This window comes from Betta splendens, chromosome 22 (genome assembly GCF_900634795.4).
Source record: "Betta splendens chromosome 22, fBetSpl5.4, whole genome shotgun sequence".
NCBI classification, from domain to species: domain Eukaryota; kingdom Metazoa; phylum Chordata; class Actinopteri; order Anabantiformes; family Osphronemidae; genus Betta; species Betta splendens.
Window position 1 is genome coordinate 2,682,519 of NC_040900.2, and position 19,373 is coordinate 2,701,891.

General features: G+C 51.5%; 2 protein-coding genes across 4 annotated transcripts; one reads left to right on the top strand and one right to left on the bottom strand.

Annotated features, from left to right (window-relative positions):
- Positions 1-934: 934 nt before the first annotated feature.
- On the bottom strand, positions 935-16,455 carry tmem63c (transmembrane protein 63C). 3 transcript variants are annotated; one of them, XM_029138518.3, is made up of 23 exons: positions 16,232-16,455; positions 11,824-12,049; positions 10,576-10,655; positions 9,916-10,003; positions 9,399-9,436; positions 8,654-8,796; positions 7,858-7,909; positions 7,654-7,762; positions 7,477-7,550; positions 7,300-7,380; positions 7,113-7,233; positions 6,860-6,993; positions 6,639-6,761; positions 5,878-6,031; positions 5,680-5,786; positions 5,001-5,087; positions 4,846-4,911; positions 4,608-4,770; positions 4,420-4,525; positions 3,923-4,090; positions 3,745-3,857; positions 3,596-3,670; positions 935-3,437 (listed from the first exon to the last, which is right to left on the bottom strand). In XM_029138518.3, the coding sequence occupies exons 1-23, from the start codon at positions 16,390-16,392 to the stop codon at positions 3,207-3,209; spliced, it is 2,700 nt and encodes an 899-aa protein (XP_028994351.2). In that variant the 5' UTR covers positions 16,393-16,455; the 3' UTR covers positions 935-3,206. The 3 variants fall into 3 exon arrangements, with proteins under 3 accessions (XP_028994351.2, XP_028994352.1, XP_040925284.1); XM_029138519.2 differs by lacking the exon at positions 16,232-16,455 and adding an exon at positions 16,111-16,172; XM_041069350.1 differs by lacking the exon at positions 16,232-16,455 and adding an exon at positions 15,576-15,613.
- A 207-nt stretch (positions 16,456-16,662) lies between these two features.
- Positions 16,663-19,341, top strand: zdhhc22 (zinc finger DHHC-type palmitoyltransferase 22). The gene is made up of 3 exons (XM_029138521.3): positions 16,663-17,054; positions 17,587-18,144; positions 18,214-19,341. Exons 2-3 carry the CDS (start codon positions 17,589-17,591, stop codon positions 18,489-18,491), a joined length of 834 nt encoding a protein of 277 aa, XP_028994354.1. The 5' UTR covers positions 16,663-17,054; positions 17,587-17,588; the 3' UTR covers positions 18,492-19,341.
- The last annotated feature ends 32 nt before the right edge of the window (positions 19,342-19,373 follow it).

Genomic DNA, 19,373 nt, shown 5'->3' on the forward strand with positions numbered 1-19,373 from the left:
TGTAAGTACTGAAAAAGTGTCATAGAATAAGATGTGGTAAAAAAGTGTCATACTATACTGTATGTTGTGGAAAATACCTCATAGTGTTGTGATGAAGAAGAACATTTTTCATGTGCACTCCTAAGGATGGAGGGGGTCCACTCCTCCTTGGCACCGGTAGGAATATAAAGATTTTATACTGTATATTACATTTATGTTTTACTATAATACTGAGTTTACTTTACCTTTGATTGATTCATTAACAAGTAGTTTGACATTTCAATGGACACTTCAGCTGCTGATCTAAGACAGGATAATACAGGAAGTCCTTCTGGAGTCTGGATAATGGAAATAATATCTAACATCATCAAACCCCTTTAAGCTAAACCTAAACCGAAAATACAATGTTGCATAGTTATCAGCTCCTATTATATTAAGCACATATTCAACCAAGGCGACTATCAGCTGAAGCGAAGCCATCTGTGAGTGACAGTGTGTTTGCTGCAGGAGGCAGAGGCAGCTTCTATTCTGAGCATCTGGGCAGAGGAAAGGCGAGCGCTGGGCCACGTACCCAGAGGAATTCACCTTTCACTGAGCAGCATGCTCCCAGCAGTTGCCACGGGTGACAGGGAAATGTCAGGGCCGTCTGCTTCTTCTTCTGTGAACGTTGGTAATGAAGAATGCCAGGCTCTGTGTGGGGCTGGTGTCCTTAACGAACCCTCTGGATTGAAGAAGATCCTCATGCAGATAATTGACTGTCCAGCTGCTGCCAACAACAGCAACCAACACGCGTTCTGAAGTTCTCTTTAACGGACATACTTTGCATATTTCCTAACGGCCTCCTGTACTTCTTACTTACAGTACAGTACCACAGGAAGTCTGACTCACCGCCTCTGAAAAGCCTCCATCACAGCCCACAGCCGACGGCAATAAGGAGTTCATGGAACGAGAGGAGTGGACTGAGCTGCATTTATTTTAATTTCAGATCACAGCACTTGACGTTTGACAGCTGACAATGAAAACTCATTAGTCTGACAGAGATCGGTCTGAAACGTTGTCTTTCCCTCAACCTTCATGGAGATAATGACAAGCCGCAGTTACAGCAGGCTCCAATCTCAAATCATGTACTTATGATACACAGTTTATAACCCAGAGATAAAAGGAAAGGACATTTCTGGAAAGCTAATGCACCTACAAATAGACACAGGACGGCCGAGTCCACAGCATGAGAACAGACATGACAGGATACAATAAACCCAGTTAAGCATGAGGGACTGTCCATCCTGCCTGGCCATTAGAGCTAAGAATAACCTAATAAGTTTTATGTAGTATTTTTCAAAGGAAAGTACGTTTAATGACTTGTAAAACAAGCCTCTGGAGGAGAAACCCAGAGGAGGCGCTGGCAGCTCAGAGCCACATACTTCAACGTTCCCTCTGATGTTCTTTTCTCTCCCTGCGTTGACCACTTTAGACCCTCTGTGCTGCCAGTTCTCGGCCGTTTTATAGCACGAGGAACTGGAAAGTGGGCATTTAATTTTATTAAGGACAAGAATATCAATTCTATAAATTATAAATATGAGGTTTAAAATGTCATATCATAGTAATATTATTTTATATAATTCAAATCAGATTTAACCCTTCTAGAGAGGAAATCCAATCTCGGAAATCATTATTGGTCACGTCCACGTTGAATAATCCAACAGTTCCCTGTATGTTGGATTAATCTGCCTTTTAAAGTCATTATTATTCAGATTATTATGATTAGATTATTGTTCCTATGTTGCGTATGAGCCGCTGGGTTGAACGTTAACATTGTGAAGCAGCTCCCATACACTGACTAATTCTCCTCAGTTTCATCCATGCAGCATATTTCAGGCCATGCTGGATTGTCACACAAGGAGAGTTCCTTCAAGGCACGGCAAGAGACGGGAATAACGAACAGCAATGCGTTAGCATTCAGTTTCATCCCACCAAGAAAAATTAAACTGAGCCCAAAAACATAAAACATATAAGACACGCCCTCTGGTACTCAACAAGTAGCATGTGTGAGCTTCAGAATGCGGATAGAAATGCACAACTCGTTAATGCAACGGAGCCACATGCAGAGGAACAGCAGGTTGATGCCGCTAACGTCATGGTCCATTACAGCAGCAGGAATGTCACAAAGCATTGTGGGTAAATCAATTTACTTTGTACAACAGCAACAACAAAAAAAATACTACACTGCCAGAAAGAAAGTGACACCGACTGAGATCACATCAGGTCTGATTACAGCAGAATCCACCCAATAGGCTCACGCTTCTGTTTGCACCCAGAGCTGCAGTAACACGTCGCCAAGGACTGGACGTGGGCTACATGACGATGACTCTCAATGGGATTAGGTCTAGACTTGGAATCTACGAAAGAGCGGATGGACGGGCTCTGGTGTGAACATTCGACTCTGTGTTGTAACTGGATGTCGTACTGCTCGTGTGCTCGTTTCGTTTTCCTGCCGGGTGTCGCGTTCACGCACCGCTTTGCTTCCTGTCCTTAAAGCTGCTTCATATTTAGCAGACGCACGCAAGAACCTTTCATTTGAAATAAATAACAACAGCAAACACAGCAGTATAAGATGGGAATCCTCCGACGGGACGTCTGGATCCGCTCCCAGAACCCAAAGCGCGATATCAATGACACCAAAAATACTGTAGCAAAAATAGCAGCCTTCAATGAATCCTAGTGACAGTAGTTATAGTAGAAGAAGCTTCAGGTAGAGTCAAGCTGCTCGTGCCGCTGTGGCGTGGACGTATTTTACACCTCCGACTTCCTCCGACTCCTCGTCTGCCTGCGCTCTCACTGCAGATGGCCCTCACCCTCCATGTCCCCGAGCTCCCTCCGAGGCAGCGCACCACGGCGTCAGTCTGCCGGGGAAGCCTGCTCACAAACACCCACTCCCACGGGAACTTTCACCTCCACTCGTGTCCACGCGAGCGCCGAGGATCCTCCCACGGTTTGGCTGAAATAATCTGTACATGGACATCGATGTTCTGGCATCCTGCCTGACGTTTGTAGTGATGTTTATGTGGAGTCTGCTCCTTCTCGGCTCCTTTCCTACAAGCCCGGTTGAGTCTAAGGTTCTGAGGCAGCAAGTTGGCGATGGAGGTCAGTGGTGAAAACGCAGCATCGCGACATTTAGCAACCTGTTCCTCGGGTGAAGAACGCGCGTCATCAGCTGGGAGCATTTGGTTCTACTGGTAGCCAACGGGACTGTCCATGAGCGGGCTGGAGCAGAACGCGTCGGGGGGGTCCTGCAGCTCGGTCTCGCGGGTCTGGGCGTGCTCTCCCTCCCCCTCCTCCTCCTCCGCGGGGCCGTGACTCGGACCCTGGGCGCTGGACATGGCCCCGTAGCCGTGGTGAGCCGGGGACGGCATCGGCGTCAGCGCCAGCTCTGGCTCCAGCAGCACGGACGCCACGAACAGCTGAGGACCAACAAACACAACAGGCCACTGAGTCCATGGGGTCATAGCTTCTACCCTGCACTTTATACAAACCTGGACCGATTCTACAGCAGTATGTGATCTAATGTAAATATGTGCACTGTAATGAGAGCATGCAAATAGATGAACATGTACTGTACGTTGGAAGCCGTGCTCGATGTGACAGTACTTCTGTCTGTATCTGTAAATGTCCCCTCTGCTGGTTGATCAGACATCTGAAACAAAGAGGAGAAACAACATTCAGTGCTGCTTCGTCCGGACCCGACGAGCTGCTGCTCAACGCGCTGACCTGGTAGCTTATCGGCCTGTTGGGCGGCTTCCGAAGGCACACGCGCAGGAGGGAGAAGGCGACGCAGGAGAGCAGGGACGCCAGGGTGAACAGGGTGATGGGGTGCAGCGGGCCTGGGGAGAGAGACGCTCGTCACGAGGAGCGACGGCGGGCGCGAGGAAAAGGCAGCGGCAAATACCTAATCTGAGCACGGAGAAGAAGAGCAGCCAGAACATGCAGAGGATGGGAGCCACCATCACTTGGCTGGTGGCCGCTCTGTGGATGCGCTGGTTGAGTTTGGTGGGAACGTACGCGTAGTAGATGTTGTACCGGTCGACCATGTGCTTCAGGATCACGTAGAGCAGACCTGAAGGGGCACAGCAGCAGACAGGCGTCACACACAGACATCTGCAGGGTCCAAACTCATAAAAGCCTCCATTCATATGTACAGTCAGGGCCTCTTTATCCTACATTACTGCCACAGAGCAGCACGGTCTGCTGGGACTGATGCTGCAAACAGAAGCTCAGTGAGCTTTGGGCAGAGACAGGAGCAGAGTGGGCGTCTGGCTCGCGGCTCACTGGGGCCGGGTGTCTGGGACTCCAGCAGCGAGTTCACACGGTCTGCATGGGACCGGCGGGCACGGGAGGAGAGCAAGGTCCCAGTGAGGACAGCGACGTGTGCTGGCGCTGGCTCACCGAAGGGCATGATGATGGGACACGTGATGCTGTAGGTCATGCTGACGGCAACGATGCACATGGTCCACGCGTACTCCAGGCCGAACTGGAACTCGTAGGCCTGACTCTGCAACAAAGACACAACCTTTCAAAGCAGGCTTTGCGTTTGGACTCAAAACGCTGACGCAGCCGCGGCCGGCGCCACGGACCCGTTTGACATGAATCCGCTCGGCCTGGGACTTGGCGAAGCACAGGCGGAGCGAGTACACGGTCAGCGCCGGGATCCGCAGCAGCTCCATGGCCGTTCCGATCAGGCTGGACGTGATCACGTAGTTGACGAAGAACGCACCGTTGTCCGGGAGAAAGACGCACCTGCGTCAAGAAAACACGTGAAAGCTCCTCATCTGAGCCACACACACACACTATCACCCAAAAGAGGCATCGTACTGGAATTTCACATCCTTCTCATCCAGGAAGTTGACATCAAAGAGCCAGGTGAAGAACAGGTCTAAGCTGCAGAGGGTGGAAAAAGGATAAGGTGTGTGAAACATGTGACTAAAAGCCAAAAGGCTGTTTGTCGTGAGGCTGCAGAGCTACTGTACCTGGACAGACCGAGCGAGGGCAAGATGATGACCATGAAGACCAGCAGAGAGAAGCACTTGTGCATTGTTACTTGGTTCTGACCAGATCTGAAACGAGGGACGAGGAGAACGTCACAAAGCGTGAAACTAGAAAGCTCACGTTCCATTTACAGGTGCGTTGGGTTCATTAGGATGAGCTCCACGCATCATTCCAGGAAACTGTCCTTCACTCAGCGCCTGCACAACAGGCTTGTGTGTGTGTGTGTGTGTGTGTGTGTGTGTGTGTGTGTGTGTGTGTGCCTGTGTGTGTGGAGAGTTATGCAGAGGGAGGCTGCTTATATACAGTAGGTACTGCATTAGGTTGTCTCCTTGTAAACAGTCGTTCAGCTCCTCCACCTGCTACTCACTATAAGCTGCTCCTCTGCGCATGGCGAATACTGTGCATATCATTATCCTCACATCTCTATGACAACCTGCCCAGAATAACAGTGCAGGGAGTGCGAGGGAGAGAGAGACAGAGAAAGAGACACAGAGAGAGTACATATAGAGTATAGAGTAAAAAGTATAGAGTAAAAGTCAAAGATGGTGGAAAAGAATAATAATAATTGCAATGCTAAAGGAGCTGTGAACATGAGGGCGTCCATCGGACCGAAGGAAGGACAGACATTCCTGTTTCAGGCAGGAGAACATGACTGCGTACCTGGTCCAGTGGGACTCAAAGAAGGCTGAGTAATAGACGATGAAGGGCAGCAGCACCGAGAATGCCCACAGCAGCAGCGTGGGGAAGAACTGCGTAATGACAGGGCTCTGTGTGGGAAGCAAGAAGGCTCATTAGTGAAAGGCAGGAGGGCGAACGCGAGGCACCAGGTCACGACCGTGCACGCGCTCAGACTCTGACCCGCAGACTCTCCACGGGCCTGGTGACGTTGAACTTATCCATGGTGTTGACGATGATGGCGGGAGTGGTGAGGAAGAAGAGCAGCAGGAAGAGGAGGATGTTGAGCAGGACACAGCGGAGCCACCAGCGAGATCCACACACGGACAGGTTCTCCCTGGAAACAGGTGGAGGCATGAGGCACACACCTACAGCCCATAATGAGCTTTAAGGAACAGTCTGCTCCTTCCTGGAGCCTGAGACGCATTATGGCCCATCTGGTCTCATACAGTACGTACACATGCAGCGCTTGTTTGTTACATAACCTTCTGCGGCTGCTGCTGCATTCGCTTCCCGAGATAAGAAACGAGCATTGGAGCTAATCCGGTCCACGGCTCTGCACACAGTTCACCAAAGGAAGCAGCAGAAAACAGTCTCATAACAGATGAGCGCCTGCAAACAAGCCTTTGAAGTCCATCAGCACGAGCTAATGTGGTCGAGCGTCTCGTCGTGAGCTTTCCAAATATACCAAATATGTCAGGCCTAATTACAGGGAAACGTGTCTAAATGATGCATCAGACATGCAAAATTGCACATTACACGTAAAATCCGTGTGAGTTTCTCGGCTGCTCTGGTTTGGTCCAGTCTGGGACACGCAGGTACTGAAAGGCTGATAAATCACACAAGTGTGCGACTATGTTTAAACACAGACACGGGCCTTTATGTTGAACGCGGCGTTCTTTCATGTGGTGGATGATTTAGAAGCACCGTGAATGTGCACTGACCAGATGATGTCGCTGGGGGCGGGTGCGTAGCCGACCCCCCATCGGTGCGACTGCACCACCGTGGTGATGCTGGACTGCTGGGGTCTGTGGCGGCAGTGCACACGGCTGTAGTCCTTCACGATCCTGGAGGAAACAGGACACGGCGCCGTCACGGCTCCCTGCTGTGACGGGGTTTGTGGGGTGTGTGTGTGTGTGTGTGTGTGTGTGGGGGGGGCACTCACACAGCGGTCATCCGCTCGTCGCGGAACGTGACGAAGGCGATGCCCAGGCGCTTCATGGCGATGCGGTTCTTCTCGGCGGTGAACTCGTCGGTGCGTTTCTCCTCCAGCTCGCTGTAGTACTGCTCCGCGTCCACCTGAAGAAGCACGGTGGCTGAGCGACGGGCTGCAGCGCCACCCGGTGGCCGCATCCCTTCTGCTCAGCACGGCCCACAGAAAAACACCAGCAAATGCCCACAAACGCAGCCAAACTGACCTTTTCAAAGCCACAGATGTCGCAGCAGAAGATCTGCGCGCACGGATGAGTCCTGATCGTGACCTTCCCCTCCTTCTGGGCCTTGGAGGCGAAATACAGCCTGCCCTTCATTGCTTTGCGCCTGCAGGAGAGCGTGGTTAGAAGAGCGCCTGCTGGTGATCAGCCTGCAGCAGCGGATGCTCGCTACCTTTCCACGTCCAGCCTCATCAGCTTGAGGACGTCAAAGCAGAAGCGGATGTCGGTGACGGTGCAGCTGGGGTAGGCCTCGCTGGTGGATGGATAACGAGGCGGTTCAGTACATGAGCTTCTGCATGAGTGAGACACAAGTGGAATGAATGGAAATGAAAGAAGTAGGAATCAGTACTGGAAATGTTTGGTGATGAGTCCAGGGTCAGAGATCTCTCTGGGGATGGAGGTGATCATCAGGGTCCTGGCGACCTGCAGGACGTGAAGCAGACACCATTTAGAGACAAAGCAGGACATCACAGCCCGCGTCCTCGGACCCGGACCCTGGGTTGAATGGTGTCAGGCCTCCACCAACCTTGTCGTCCTCTCTGTACTCGAGCCGTATCGAGTGGTGAGCCATGCACAGCACCGTGATGATGAAGTAAACCAGGGCCAAGACGCAGTGGAGCCACAGAAGGCTGTTGCTGTGAATCACAGCGTCGCTGCTGTAACTCAATTGTAGCGACGCGTTTGCGGTCGGAGCCCGACCTGATGTCATGCACGCGTGTGCTGCACTTACTTTGCGTTCACGTTGGCCAGTGTTGTTCTTCCAAAGTTCTCGGGACTGTCTCCTGTAGAAGTAATGGAACATGACACAGAGCGTTAGAAGCTGCCCCCCCCCTCCCCCCCGTTTGTCTGGAGGCTGAGGCAACAGCGAGGCAACAATGAAGCAATGACACTATTCAGAGAAAACGCTTTCCGTCCAACTTCATGACGACGCTCGGCTCCACGACATCTCACGCGAAACCTAAACGCGCCACTAACGGCGCCGCTTTCATGTGGGGCGACCTTTGCTTGCTGTTGCCGTGGCAACCGCGGCCGCAATAAAAAGCTCCTCGCCGCCCGCGGTGGAAGCGCTTGCTCGACGCGCGCTGCAAAACAAGCACGCGACTGTCAAAAGGCATTTGGGCTGCGATTTACCAGCTGCTGCGGGAGCCTCTCCTCCCCTCACACCTACGTGCGTATCGTGAGAGGAAATGAAGCACTTTCTATTCCTAAAACCTGACAGGGAGCTCTCGATGAACTGGCACCAGTGTGGTGGGATCTCCCAGTGGACACTGTGGGCGTGGACGCATCATAGACGCATCGGTTCCATCTAACTTCCTCTGTGGATTATGTTAGAGCCCATCTTCACCACAGATTGTTTTCTGTGCATCCACCTAATAAATGTGCTGCGTGAACATGTGCGAGGTGTCTCTGTGTGGCCCGTCCACAGACGGAGGCCCTGCCGGACCCATGGTCTCGTGAGGTTAAGGATTTCCCGTGGCATTTGCACACGCTCGTCCCGCTTTACCACCGTGGGAAGACCAAAATACCTAGCAGGTTCCCGGAAAAGTTGACCGGCAGGATGACGGCCAAAGACAGCAGGCAAACCACGCTCATGAGCAGGATGATGTGGCGCTGGAAGGACAAGTACGTGACGGCGTCCATGCCACATTTGCTGCGGATCTCCTCATCCCTGCAGAAACAAAGTGAAGTGAAGTGAGGCCTTGGAGGCCAGATTTCAGCTTTGTCCACACTGTCCATGGTTCCCGTAGTCGCATTATGGACGTTGGGTGTTTTTATTCTGGCCCCTCATCACAAGCAACCGTGGCACAATTACTGTGGTGTTAGACGCCGTGGTCAGCAGGCGGGAGGCTCAGGAAGCCCAGCGCCATCAAAGAAAACAAAGAAACACATGGAAAGAAGACGAAGAGGTGCCCACACATGGAGAGGCTGCAGGGTGGGTTCGCTGGTTCCCAGGGATCCCAGGGTGAGCCATCGGCATGTGAGCTAAAAGGAGGAGCACCCAAAGTCCACTGCAACGCTATGGAAACCCTGGACATTGTGGAAATCGTTTTTTCTTAGGCCCAAATCTGTTAAGTGCAGTCAGACTTGAGCAAAGCGCTAATAGTCAGCTGGAAAAGCGTGGCACCAGCGGTCGCCCGAAGCCAGACTCGTTTGTTTTTGCTGCTAAATGACATATAACACGGGACTTTACGTGTGATTGGGACACCAGCTTTGAAGCCCGAGGGCCAATAAAAGGATGGAAGCGAAGATGAGAGAGCTCTGTGTACTTACTTCATATGGTAAAGTGACGAGAGCCACGAGCAGAAGCCCTGGAACCAGAGGAGAATCATAAAACAGCCAATGGACGGAGCATTAGGGAGCGTAAATGACATGTACTCACACCACATCTGGCTATTTGCATGCATCCACTTTCTGCATAGTAATAGGGTCTGAGAGTGACACAGTGATGGAGCTTTAATAGGTCTAGCCTGAAGCAGTAACCGCTTTACTGCAGCCTCAGCACAGGGCGATGACTCCAGCCTGACACGCTTGTAAACATGCACACAGTGACCTCAGACTCTCACATAGGTGTCATGGAGTCACAGACAGAGCAGCTGAGTCACGGGCCAAACAACTGACGCAGCTCCACCTTGGACACATCGGCTTTGGCACAAAAGTGCAAGACGCGGCAATTTTAGACAGCCATTAGGTCACTGACAAATTAACGGAAAGGTTCAAATTACTATGAATAAGAAGTGAAGAGGATCATGAAGAATGGGACAGTGCAGCGTCTCAGAGTCAAACTCACCATGTCCTTGGTCTCAGAGTCCGAGGGGCTGGACTCTGAGGGAGACTTCTCTTTCTCACTGGGTTCTCCATAAAACAGGGATGTGAGGCTAAAGTGGGAGATAAATAAACAAATACCCTGAGAATAATTCACCTTCACGTCCAATATGAACTCGTCATTCAGATCCCAACAAGTGGTAATGCAGCTGCTGCAGACGCTCAGGGCCCAGTAAGCGACTTTAATGGAGGGCTTCATTCATGGAGGAGATAATCACCTACAGCAGTGAAAAAGGCCAGAGGATCCGCTCTCCCGACCGGTCGACAGCTCGTCAAATTAAGTAGAATAATTCAATTGGTGAGAGAGCAGCCTGCTTGACCAAACACAGCCACAGTCAGGCTGAAACAAGGCTGCCGGAGAGGAGACGCGGGTCAAAAAGAAAGAAAGAAACTCACTGATTGTTGAAAATATGATCAGTTTGTATCTAAAACACGGTATGTTTACACACACTGTACAGATCTGAACGTGACCTGCAGAGGACAGCAAACGGAGGAGAAGCCGTCTGCAGTGCCGCACGTGCTCAGCAGAGGGCGCTGCAGCACCAGGACCCTTATTATCACTCCATCTTAGCTGCTGTCACGGCTTAGAGAGGCAGGTCTGAGCGTTTTTTTGTGAGGGATTTACCTGTCGTTCTCCATCAGCAGAGCGAGGCGGCCGTAGTCCCACGCAGCCTTCCTCAGACAGGAGAATATGAGCAACAGGAACTGCAGAACACAACACGAGCAGCATGAATGTGGAGCTACTGTACAAACACAAACACTCCATGACATCATCCATCCATCATCAGTGTGTCTGATATTAGCTATAATAATATAACTTTCCATGAATCACCCTGAAAGCAGGACACTCCTCCAAATAAGAGGCTTAAACCACAGCAGCAACAATGAGCCCATCTTCTTTCTTTAGAGTACTATGTGGTTGTCATGGCAACTAACAGGAGACAGGTCGGCATGCGCACGTGAACGCAGTGCAGTCAATGGCATGAATAAATCCAAATAGCTCCTATTCAGTCACAAACGAAGGGCAAGTCAGAATTAAAGGCTATTTGTTTAGATACTAGAGCAGACAAAAGCGGGTTCACCTGCGAGAGCGAAGGCTGGAAATGGGAACGGAGCCGACGGACGGCTGCGCGTCTGCCTTTAATTAGGCTGTTAGATCATTTGAGCTGAGAAGACATTTGGTTAAGTGGCTGCAGACGTGAGCTGAGCTAATAGGAAGAAAGCGCCCGTCAACGTTGATGATTCATGATTCATTCCTCAGTGGATGAGGGATCTGAATCCACGCAGACAAAAGGGTGACCTCGCGTCCTGAGTCAGCGAGCGCTTCCTCTGCTCTGGTTTTAGTACGTGGTCCTAAAGCGTGGGCCCCGAAGCCCACATGTGATTTACTCTGTAGGATGATGGGAGCGATGCAGAGGCGTGCTCCCGTCACCTGGGGGGGGGGGGGGGGGGGGGATGCTGTGAGTCACGCTCGTCATTAGGAGACACAGGCTCAACCCTCCGTGTTGTCCTGACGACCAGGCAGCAATAAAACGAGCCAATTAAAAGGCGCACGTGACAGATGGCGAGTGATCGGAGTGCAGAGATCGGGTTTGACGAGGCCTGACAGGAAGGGGGGGGGGTTGTTCACAGCTGAAGAGGAAGCCTGTCATTATCGAGGAGAAATATGCAATTATGTTGGTAAACAGTGGTTACAAATGGAAGCAGATTCAACATGAGACCATTGAGTTATTCTGAACTATTATTCAGCTCTGGACGCTTTCGCCAGCGGCTCTGATCCGGTTGCACCGTGTGAGGTGTGGCGAGTGTGCGTGTGTGGGCGTGGCTGTAAGTGTGGGCGTGGTTGTGTTTGGCTGTGGGCGTGGCTCCGTACCATCCACAGCACCACGTTGATGGCGAGCACCGTGGGCACCCCTCCGAAGGGCAGGCCCTGGAGGACGCTGCTGCGTGAGTGGGAGCGGTAGCATCGCTCAGCCGTGCTGTTCTCCTCCCCCAGCGCGTCCAGGAAGCCCAGAACGCCCAGGTCCACGGGCCCCTGCTCCACGGGGGGCCCCCGCGTCAATAAGAGCTCAGAGTGCGCCATCAGCACTGGACCATACCTGGAGAAAGAAAAGGAAAACACCTCAGAATTAACACTGATTAAGCTGAGAAAAAGACCTTTTATGGAGCCTGGAATCGTAATGTGCTTCATTGTTATTATTATTTGACAAAACAGAATCAATGAGGAATTTAGGGAAACTTTCATATGAGAACGACTAGTGTCAGTTACAGGCTGTTTCCACGGCACCGGCCCAGGATCATCCACACCGCCGTGACCACGTGAACCATCAATACGCTCTAAACGCCGCGCGGCGCGAGGGGGCGGAGCTTCAACAAAGCGTCGCGTCAAGAGTACGACTTCACCGTCAGATCACGGATGCGACGCCACTGCTCCGTGCTGCTGATTGGCCACCGCGCCGGTGACGTCACTTCCTGAGGAGCTCCATCGGAGGAGGCTGATCGACGGCCTCCTCCACATCACAGGGTCAGACAGGAAGCAGGACTCTCCCCGCGCCGCTGCCTCCGCTGCTTTCGCTGCCAGCTGATCCGCAGAGGGTGGGTCATAAAGCAAAGCCTCGTTTCCACACGTGTCACCCAGCGCCTCTCGCTCCAGTGATCAATGGATGCGTCCACAAGCACGATGACAGCATCACCTTCCTTCATATCTGCTTTAAGTACCGTCAACAGGCGCTGGATGAGGCACAAACGACCCCACTACACAACAACACCATGAGACTGTAAACACGCTGGTCTCAGACTTTGACAAGCAGCAGCACAAACAGACCTTCGCCGGCTCCTCCAGCAGTTTTTCCCGGATCCGTCGCGTCGCTGGCTTTGCCCGGCGCCGGCTGCTCAGTGCAGCGCCCCCCACCTCCACCTCCACCACGGAGCAGGATGCCGACGAGTCCCACTGTGGCGCGGCTTCACACAACATTTGGACAAACGTCACAGCGTGACTCAGCAGTTTTTCTCCTGCATAATCACTCAGAGGTGTTTGTGCTGATCTGCCGGCATTCGCGTCCCCACTTCATTCAGCCCTGAACTTCTTATAATCCCTCCATTTCTCACCTCCTCATCCCTGATTCAGGCCTTTAAGCCGTGCAGCAGATTACAAGCTGATGTTTGGATGTGAGAGCGGGGAAGTCTCTCCCCCGTGCTTCATTTGACTGAGAGGATCAGAGATGCTGAAGTCTGTGCAGGAGCTGCGAGACAGCGATGAGCTGCGGAACACGGCACCTGGGTTTAAGTCGGAGCAGCACAAAACAGGCAACGTCAGCTGAGGTCAGCTGCTCATTGCACCAAACAAACAACAACAGACCTTTATCTCGTGACACCGTGGAACCTTCCTCCAGGTGACGTCAGAGCTACAAGCCTCCGGCCAAACAGCCTCAACTCAGGAAAACCCAGTAAAACACTGCTGCGTCCAGAGTCTCCGATCAAATGAGCTGAATCAATGAATGGAGTCCATTCAGTTTGTTGCCACCAGTGACTTCACAGGCTTCTTAGAGGTTTTGCTGCCGGGGTTTTGGCTGTGGAGGAGTCCACCAGCCTGAGGAGTAGAGGAGCGGTGGATCTGCTCACCACCTGCTCAGTGGAGACACAGGGGAGCTCTCTCTCTCTCTCTCTCTCTCTCTCTCTGTAGCTCACTATACAAACAAACACACATCACTGAGGTGCAGCTCCACTCAGCATCTGCCCCGACTCCGCCTCTTCCCGGAGGCTGCTCGGAGCATGACCGGAGCTAACGAACCCAACACCTGCTTCCTGCCCGGCTGCACATGCTCAGTACTCGCTGTGCGTCTGCGCTGCTGCTGAAGGACTGGGCCCGTCCTCGTTAGGACCCATCTGGCATCGGCGGAACACACGCCTCTGACCGGTTTCAGAGGCACTGAACCCGTCCTCTGCTTCCGCCCACAGACGCTCAAAACGCCGACCTGCTGGAGCCCATCCTAAAAATGGGCCTGCGAGAAAAGCATCTGAGCGCTAACGATGCTCATGGAGCAGATGCCTTCACAGGAAGCTGCAGCCGCATCCGCCGGACGCGTCTTCTGGGCATTAAAAACAGGCGTGTGAAGACGCGTCGCTGACGCCTGCTAGTCGTCGGTGACAATCTGTGAACGAGCGGAGACGCAGCCGGCGCTGCGTCGCTGTGATGAACCCCCCGTGGACCAGCGCCGAAGGTCACGGCAGGCATCGCAAACAGCAGCGCGCCGCTCGCCGGAGGCTTCGAAGCAGCGGAGGCGCGTGTGGAAACCGACGTGAGGCCGGGCTGCGGGCGGAATGCAAAGCACAGCGGCGGCAGCTGGGCCTCTGCTTCTGATGCCTGTTATCATTGTTATTCCCGCCCAGCAGCTTGTGACAGGAGTCAAACTCTACACGAGTTTGACTCCTGTCCGGACCCGCGTCCACAGAGACACCAGCGAGAGCAGGGCGTTAGGCGCTCCTCAGCATCAGCAGCGAGCGACCTGTTCACAGCCTCTACGTCTTCTAATACACATCAACCGAAGAAGGATAAAAGCTAGCCGTGTTCACCTCATGTTTCCGGGGCAACAGAGCAGATCGCTGTTGTCATCCCACAGAGACGGGGCTGTGCTGTTGTTGTTGCTACGACCTGCACAGCAGCCTCGTCTGGAGACAGGTTTATAAGTGTTAAAACTGATCAAGATCGGTTTAGTTTTTAAGGTACAGGATGAACAGAATTAACCTCCCGCGTGCGTTCATTAAAATGCTGTTAAGATTTAGTTTACTTTAAACTTTGAGATCAAAAATAAAATCCCATTCCAAGCCTCTGCTGGCTCAGGTCTCTCTTTTCATGTGAAGTATCCGATGCTTTTCATCATAAACTGACAGAGAGCTGCTGTACAAATCGTTCTTACTGTAGGAGCTGTCCACCTGCTCCCGGTGCTGAAACAACGACAAGGACAAACAAACCGCACAGTGCACGTAGACCCACAGGTCGCTGCTGTGATTGTGTCGTGTCTAACCCACCATTGTCCTCATGCGCTGCAGCCATTAGATGCTGTACAGCACAGCAGTGAAGGCTCCTTTTCAATCTCAGCTCAGAGTCCCGTGAAATATTAATGACTGTGTGATACATAAAGATGACCAGCGGCTCTGGGTTGGCTGTTGGCTGCTGTCTGAGAGGCTTCGAACGTAGCGATAGCTCACGGAGGAGGACAGGGCTCCGCTGTCATTAATGGACACAGCAGCTGGAAGCACTTCTGTCATTCATCCCCAGAAGGCTGCGTCAGCACCTCAACACACATTACTCGTGTGTCCATTATAGCATTAAAATGCATTCAAGGAGCAAAACATCAGGTCCAAATTAAATTACCTTTCACAAACTTTTATTAGATATTCATCAGTTTGCTGCCAAGGGAACCGGAGAATTGTGGAAAACCCATTAAATATCTGGCATTTTAAATGCCACATCCCTTTATTATTGCCTGCTGAAAATGGCAGGAGACGAGAGTTCATTTACTGCGGATTCTGCTCTTTTCTTACAAAAATGAAACGCATGCTTGTTTTTTTTTTTCAAAAACAAACAAAAAAACAATGATAATGTTTAAAAAGGGGCAAACTGACCTGTGAGGGGCTGTGACCAACATCAGCCTGTCTGCTGGGCATTCAGTACAAGAAGCAAGTCAACAAGTCAAACTACTACTGGACCCACGGAGGCTTTGTGTCTACGTGAATCCAGTCCAGGATGAACAATGGAGGAGACAGCGTGGTCACAACAGCGCGAGGAGCCTCAAACGCTCCTTATCAGACGCACGAGCCCGCATCCAGCAGCGCTTTATCACTTTATAGCGGTAATAATGCGCGTAACGTGCACAGCAACAGCATACGGAACAAAAGGTGGGACTGAGAACGTTCAGTTTGGGATGAACGAGTCTGACGTGGTGCCAAAAACATCTTCATCCTCACCATCCCGTCACAACACAACACTAAACACTGATGCGGGGACTTTTTGCGCGTTCATGTGCGGCTGAACTCCGAAATTACATGGTTATAATAAATAAATGTAGGTTTTACTTCTATATTAATTGAATCTGGCACGTTTGGAGACTGTGTTCTCCCGTTTTCTGACTGCAGCCCTCGCACTAGTCTGCGCACCCACCTTCCTTCCTCCAGCTCCGTAACTTGATGGAAAGGATTGCGCCACATAAAACCGATAGCGCGTCCCCGTGCGCGTTTAAGGCACCGAAAGGATACGGGAGTTTTAAACGTGCATCGCTCACCTTACGAAGCTTCCTGGTCGCTGGCGCCCGGTGACGACGGAGATACGGGCTATTTCCACCCCACACCGAGAAACAGCAGAAACTCCCATCTGCTTAGGGGCCGTCTGACAATGAAACACCTGCCTCAAAAGCTGCAAGGGAGCGTCACGCAATGGTGCCATAAATGCTTATATTATAAAAGAGATAGAATAATACATTGAGGATCATGATGTGTGATCCAGCCTAAAGTAACCAGTGGCTAATATAAATGATTACATATAAATGATTACATTTGTATAAGGTGCTGGGAGAAATGTTCAGGCGACGGGACAAGACACACACACACACACACACACACACACACACACACACACACACACACACACACACACACACACACACACACACACACACACACACACACAATGAGTCTGTGTCATTTACAGCTCACAGGCTGAGGGGTAAAAGTCAAGGACGCATCGCCACCTGCTGGAAATTGACCAAAGCTCTGTGCCGTTACTTAATGTTTAATGGACTAAACTGTTTAGTCGTTAATTCAAGGCTTTCAGGTTTCTGAATGTCTCTTCTACCAATGAGCATCTTGTGCCTAAAGGTGAGCGAGTAGAGCAACAACGACTTAATCATCCTCATCAGGAAAACCAAAGAACAGCCACGAGCTCCTGTCGGAGACTGAGACGCATCCGCACCAACAGGCGGCGGTAGACGGAGGTCTGACGGCGCTTTAACGGTAACGGACGTCGGTGATGTGGAGCAGCAGCTTCTCTGCGTGTGAATGAACGTGCTGGGCTGAACGGACGGCTCCTCCGCTCCCTGACATCTGCAGGTAGGCAGCCGGACGCACGTAGGGGTTTGGGATCCGTGGTCTCGACGCATCATCGGGGACGTGGAACGGTCGATGTGTCGGTTTCTAGGAGGCGGACGCTGCAGCGGAGGGTGGAAATGCCGCCCGTCGCGGCGCTCGCGTTGACGCACGCATGGACTTGCCGGTGTTTTGATGCAAACGCGCACGTTTACAGCTGCGAAGACCCAGTTCGGGTGTGTGGTCCTGAAGCTGGTCGGCAGCCTCCGTCACGGGTTCTCAGTTAGGACCTGACACGTGAAGACAGATGGATATTCTTGGTATTCTCTGTGGCCCCTGAGAATCCCAGGGGCCACAGTCACTCAGAAATGAGTTTTGAGCGGTGACTTACATTCCTGTGTGTGTGTGTGTGTGTGTGTGTGTGTGTGTGTCTGCCTGTCTACTGTAAAGAATACTTACTATTAGTGATTGTGTGTTTTCCTTTGATCCATGTCCAGTACATTTTATTTACAGTTCAAATGAATGATGTAGTGTGTTTGCTGCGACTCTCTCACAGAAATGTTCACCAGGATGTTAAAGCTGAGGCTTCTCAACTCCGTAGCGCCTGCCTACTTCTTCATGGCCACCGCCGTCACCTTCGTCCTGCACTTCTGCTTCTTCCTCCCAACGCTGTTCCCGAGCCCCAGCGCGTCGCTGAGGGGGTCGACGACGCTTCACGCGCTCGTCTTCCTCTTCCTGATGTTCAACGCGCTGGGGAACTACGCCATGACCATCAGATACCCCGCCGAAAGCACCGGCGACACCGCGGTCCCCGTGTGCTCCCCGCACTGCTCCGACAAGGTGGACGCCCACTACCTGCTGAACGGCCGCCACTTCTGCAAACTGTGCAAGAAGGTGATTCTGAAGAGGGACCACCACTGCTTCTTCACGGGGAACTGCATTGGCAGCAAGAACATGCGCTACTTCATCATGTTCTGCATCTACACGTCATGCACGTGTCTGTACTCTCTGGTGCTTGGCGTGGCCTTCCTCACGGTGGAGTACTCCCTCTCCTTCGAAAACCCGCTCACCTTCATGACTCTCCTGCCGCTCTCCATCGGCTACTTCTTCATGGGTGAGCTCACGCTTCATTTGCAGCACAGCTCCGGCTCAGTGATTTACTTTGCTTGCCCCCCCCCCACAGGGACCATCTCCGGCCTGCAGCTGTTCGTGGTGCTGATGCTGTACGTGTGGCTGGGCATCGGCCTGGTCTCCGCCGGCTTCTGCTGCCAGCAGGTTCTGCTGGTGGCCCGGGGACAGACCTGGTGTCAGATGCAAAGAGGTCAGCTGGTGGAGAACTGCAGCCCCTGGAAAAGCAACCTCGGGGACGTGTTCGGGACCCGCTGGCTCCTTGGCCTCATCCTGCCCGTCCAGACGGTGGAGATGTACTCTGGAGACTCCGATGCAGCCAAACAAGACTGAGAGACCGCTCCAGTGTGTTATATGAATAAGGCTCAGTGCTTTCCTACAATCCATTTGGTAGTAACACTAAACGGATGCTTTATGACCTCGTAAGTAGTTAGCAGTTAGCATACATTCCTTTAAGAATAGGAGCCATATCAGTACATAGTGTAAGTGCATTGTATAAGTACTTTTTAACTATAGTATATTAAGACTAATAGTTGGTCATTTCCTGCTGCATGCACAGGCACCACATGTTTATCTAACTATAGACGTGGCTTTGCAGACTGCAGGCCCGCGCCTTCACAGCACTGCAAAGCTTTTATTATGCTACCGATTTAAATACTTGTGCCATGTGGTGCTCTGGGATGGTCCAAGTGTGTTGCTCTTCCACACTTCCTAGATGCTACACGCTACGTTCAGGAAACTCGCCATATCTTGGTGACAATAATTCACCTTTACATTAAGGGCTAGAACACAGGGGGAGCTGGTGTTTGTAGCATCAGCTGTAACATTTATATGTTGAGCCTGATGATTTGTACTAAAGAACATGACTCAAGGCAGTGTAATACAGGTACAAGAATATGCTCCCAAGTTGATGAAGATGATGATTATTCTTATTATCCAGGGTATTATTCACAGTGTGCCATAACATCATGAGATACGCGCTTACAGAAAACCTCACAGATGAGCTAGTCACTATACTGTACTGCTAATGTTAAGTCTGTGTAATAATATTAAGGACTTCTCACTATTATGCTGTGGCTACTGACATAGTCAGCATCATGTTAAAGATGTTTGGAACTTCAATAAGATCAATTTTTAGAGAAATTTTGTCTATTATACCAATAAAATACTCCATTCACAAGTAGCAAGTCTATTTTTGTCCAAACTACATATTTT

What these genes read in the sequence shown, in the direction of transcription:
- tmem63c (XM_029138518.3), bottom strand. Translation starts at nt 16,392, where the DNA reads ATGGCACCATTGCGTGACGCTCCCTTGCAGCTTTTGAGGCAGGTGTTT. An exon ending in GCCCCCAGCGACATCATCTG is followed by an intron (nt 6,032 to 6,638) that starts GTCAGTGCACAT and finishes ACCTGTTTCCAG; the next exon opens with GGAGAACCTGTCCGTGTGTG. An exon ending in CATCGAGCACGGCTTCCAAC is followed by an intron (nt 3,438 to 3,595) that starts GTACAGTACATG and finishes GTTGGTCCTCAG; the next exon opens with CTGTTCGTGGCGTCCGTGCT.
- zdhhc22 (XM_029138521.3), top strand. Translation starts at nt 17,589, where the DNA reads ATGTTCACCAGGATGTTAAAGCTGAGGCTTCTCAACTCCGTAGCGCCT. An exon ending in CATCGGCTACTTCTTCATGG is followed by an intron (nt 18,145 to 18,213) that starts GTGAGCTCACGC and finishes CCCCCCCCACAG; the next exon opens with GGACCATCTCCGGCCTGCAG.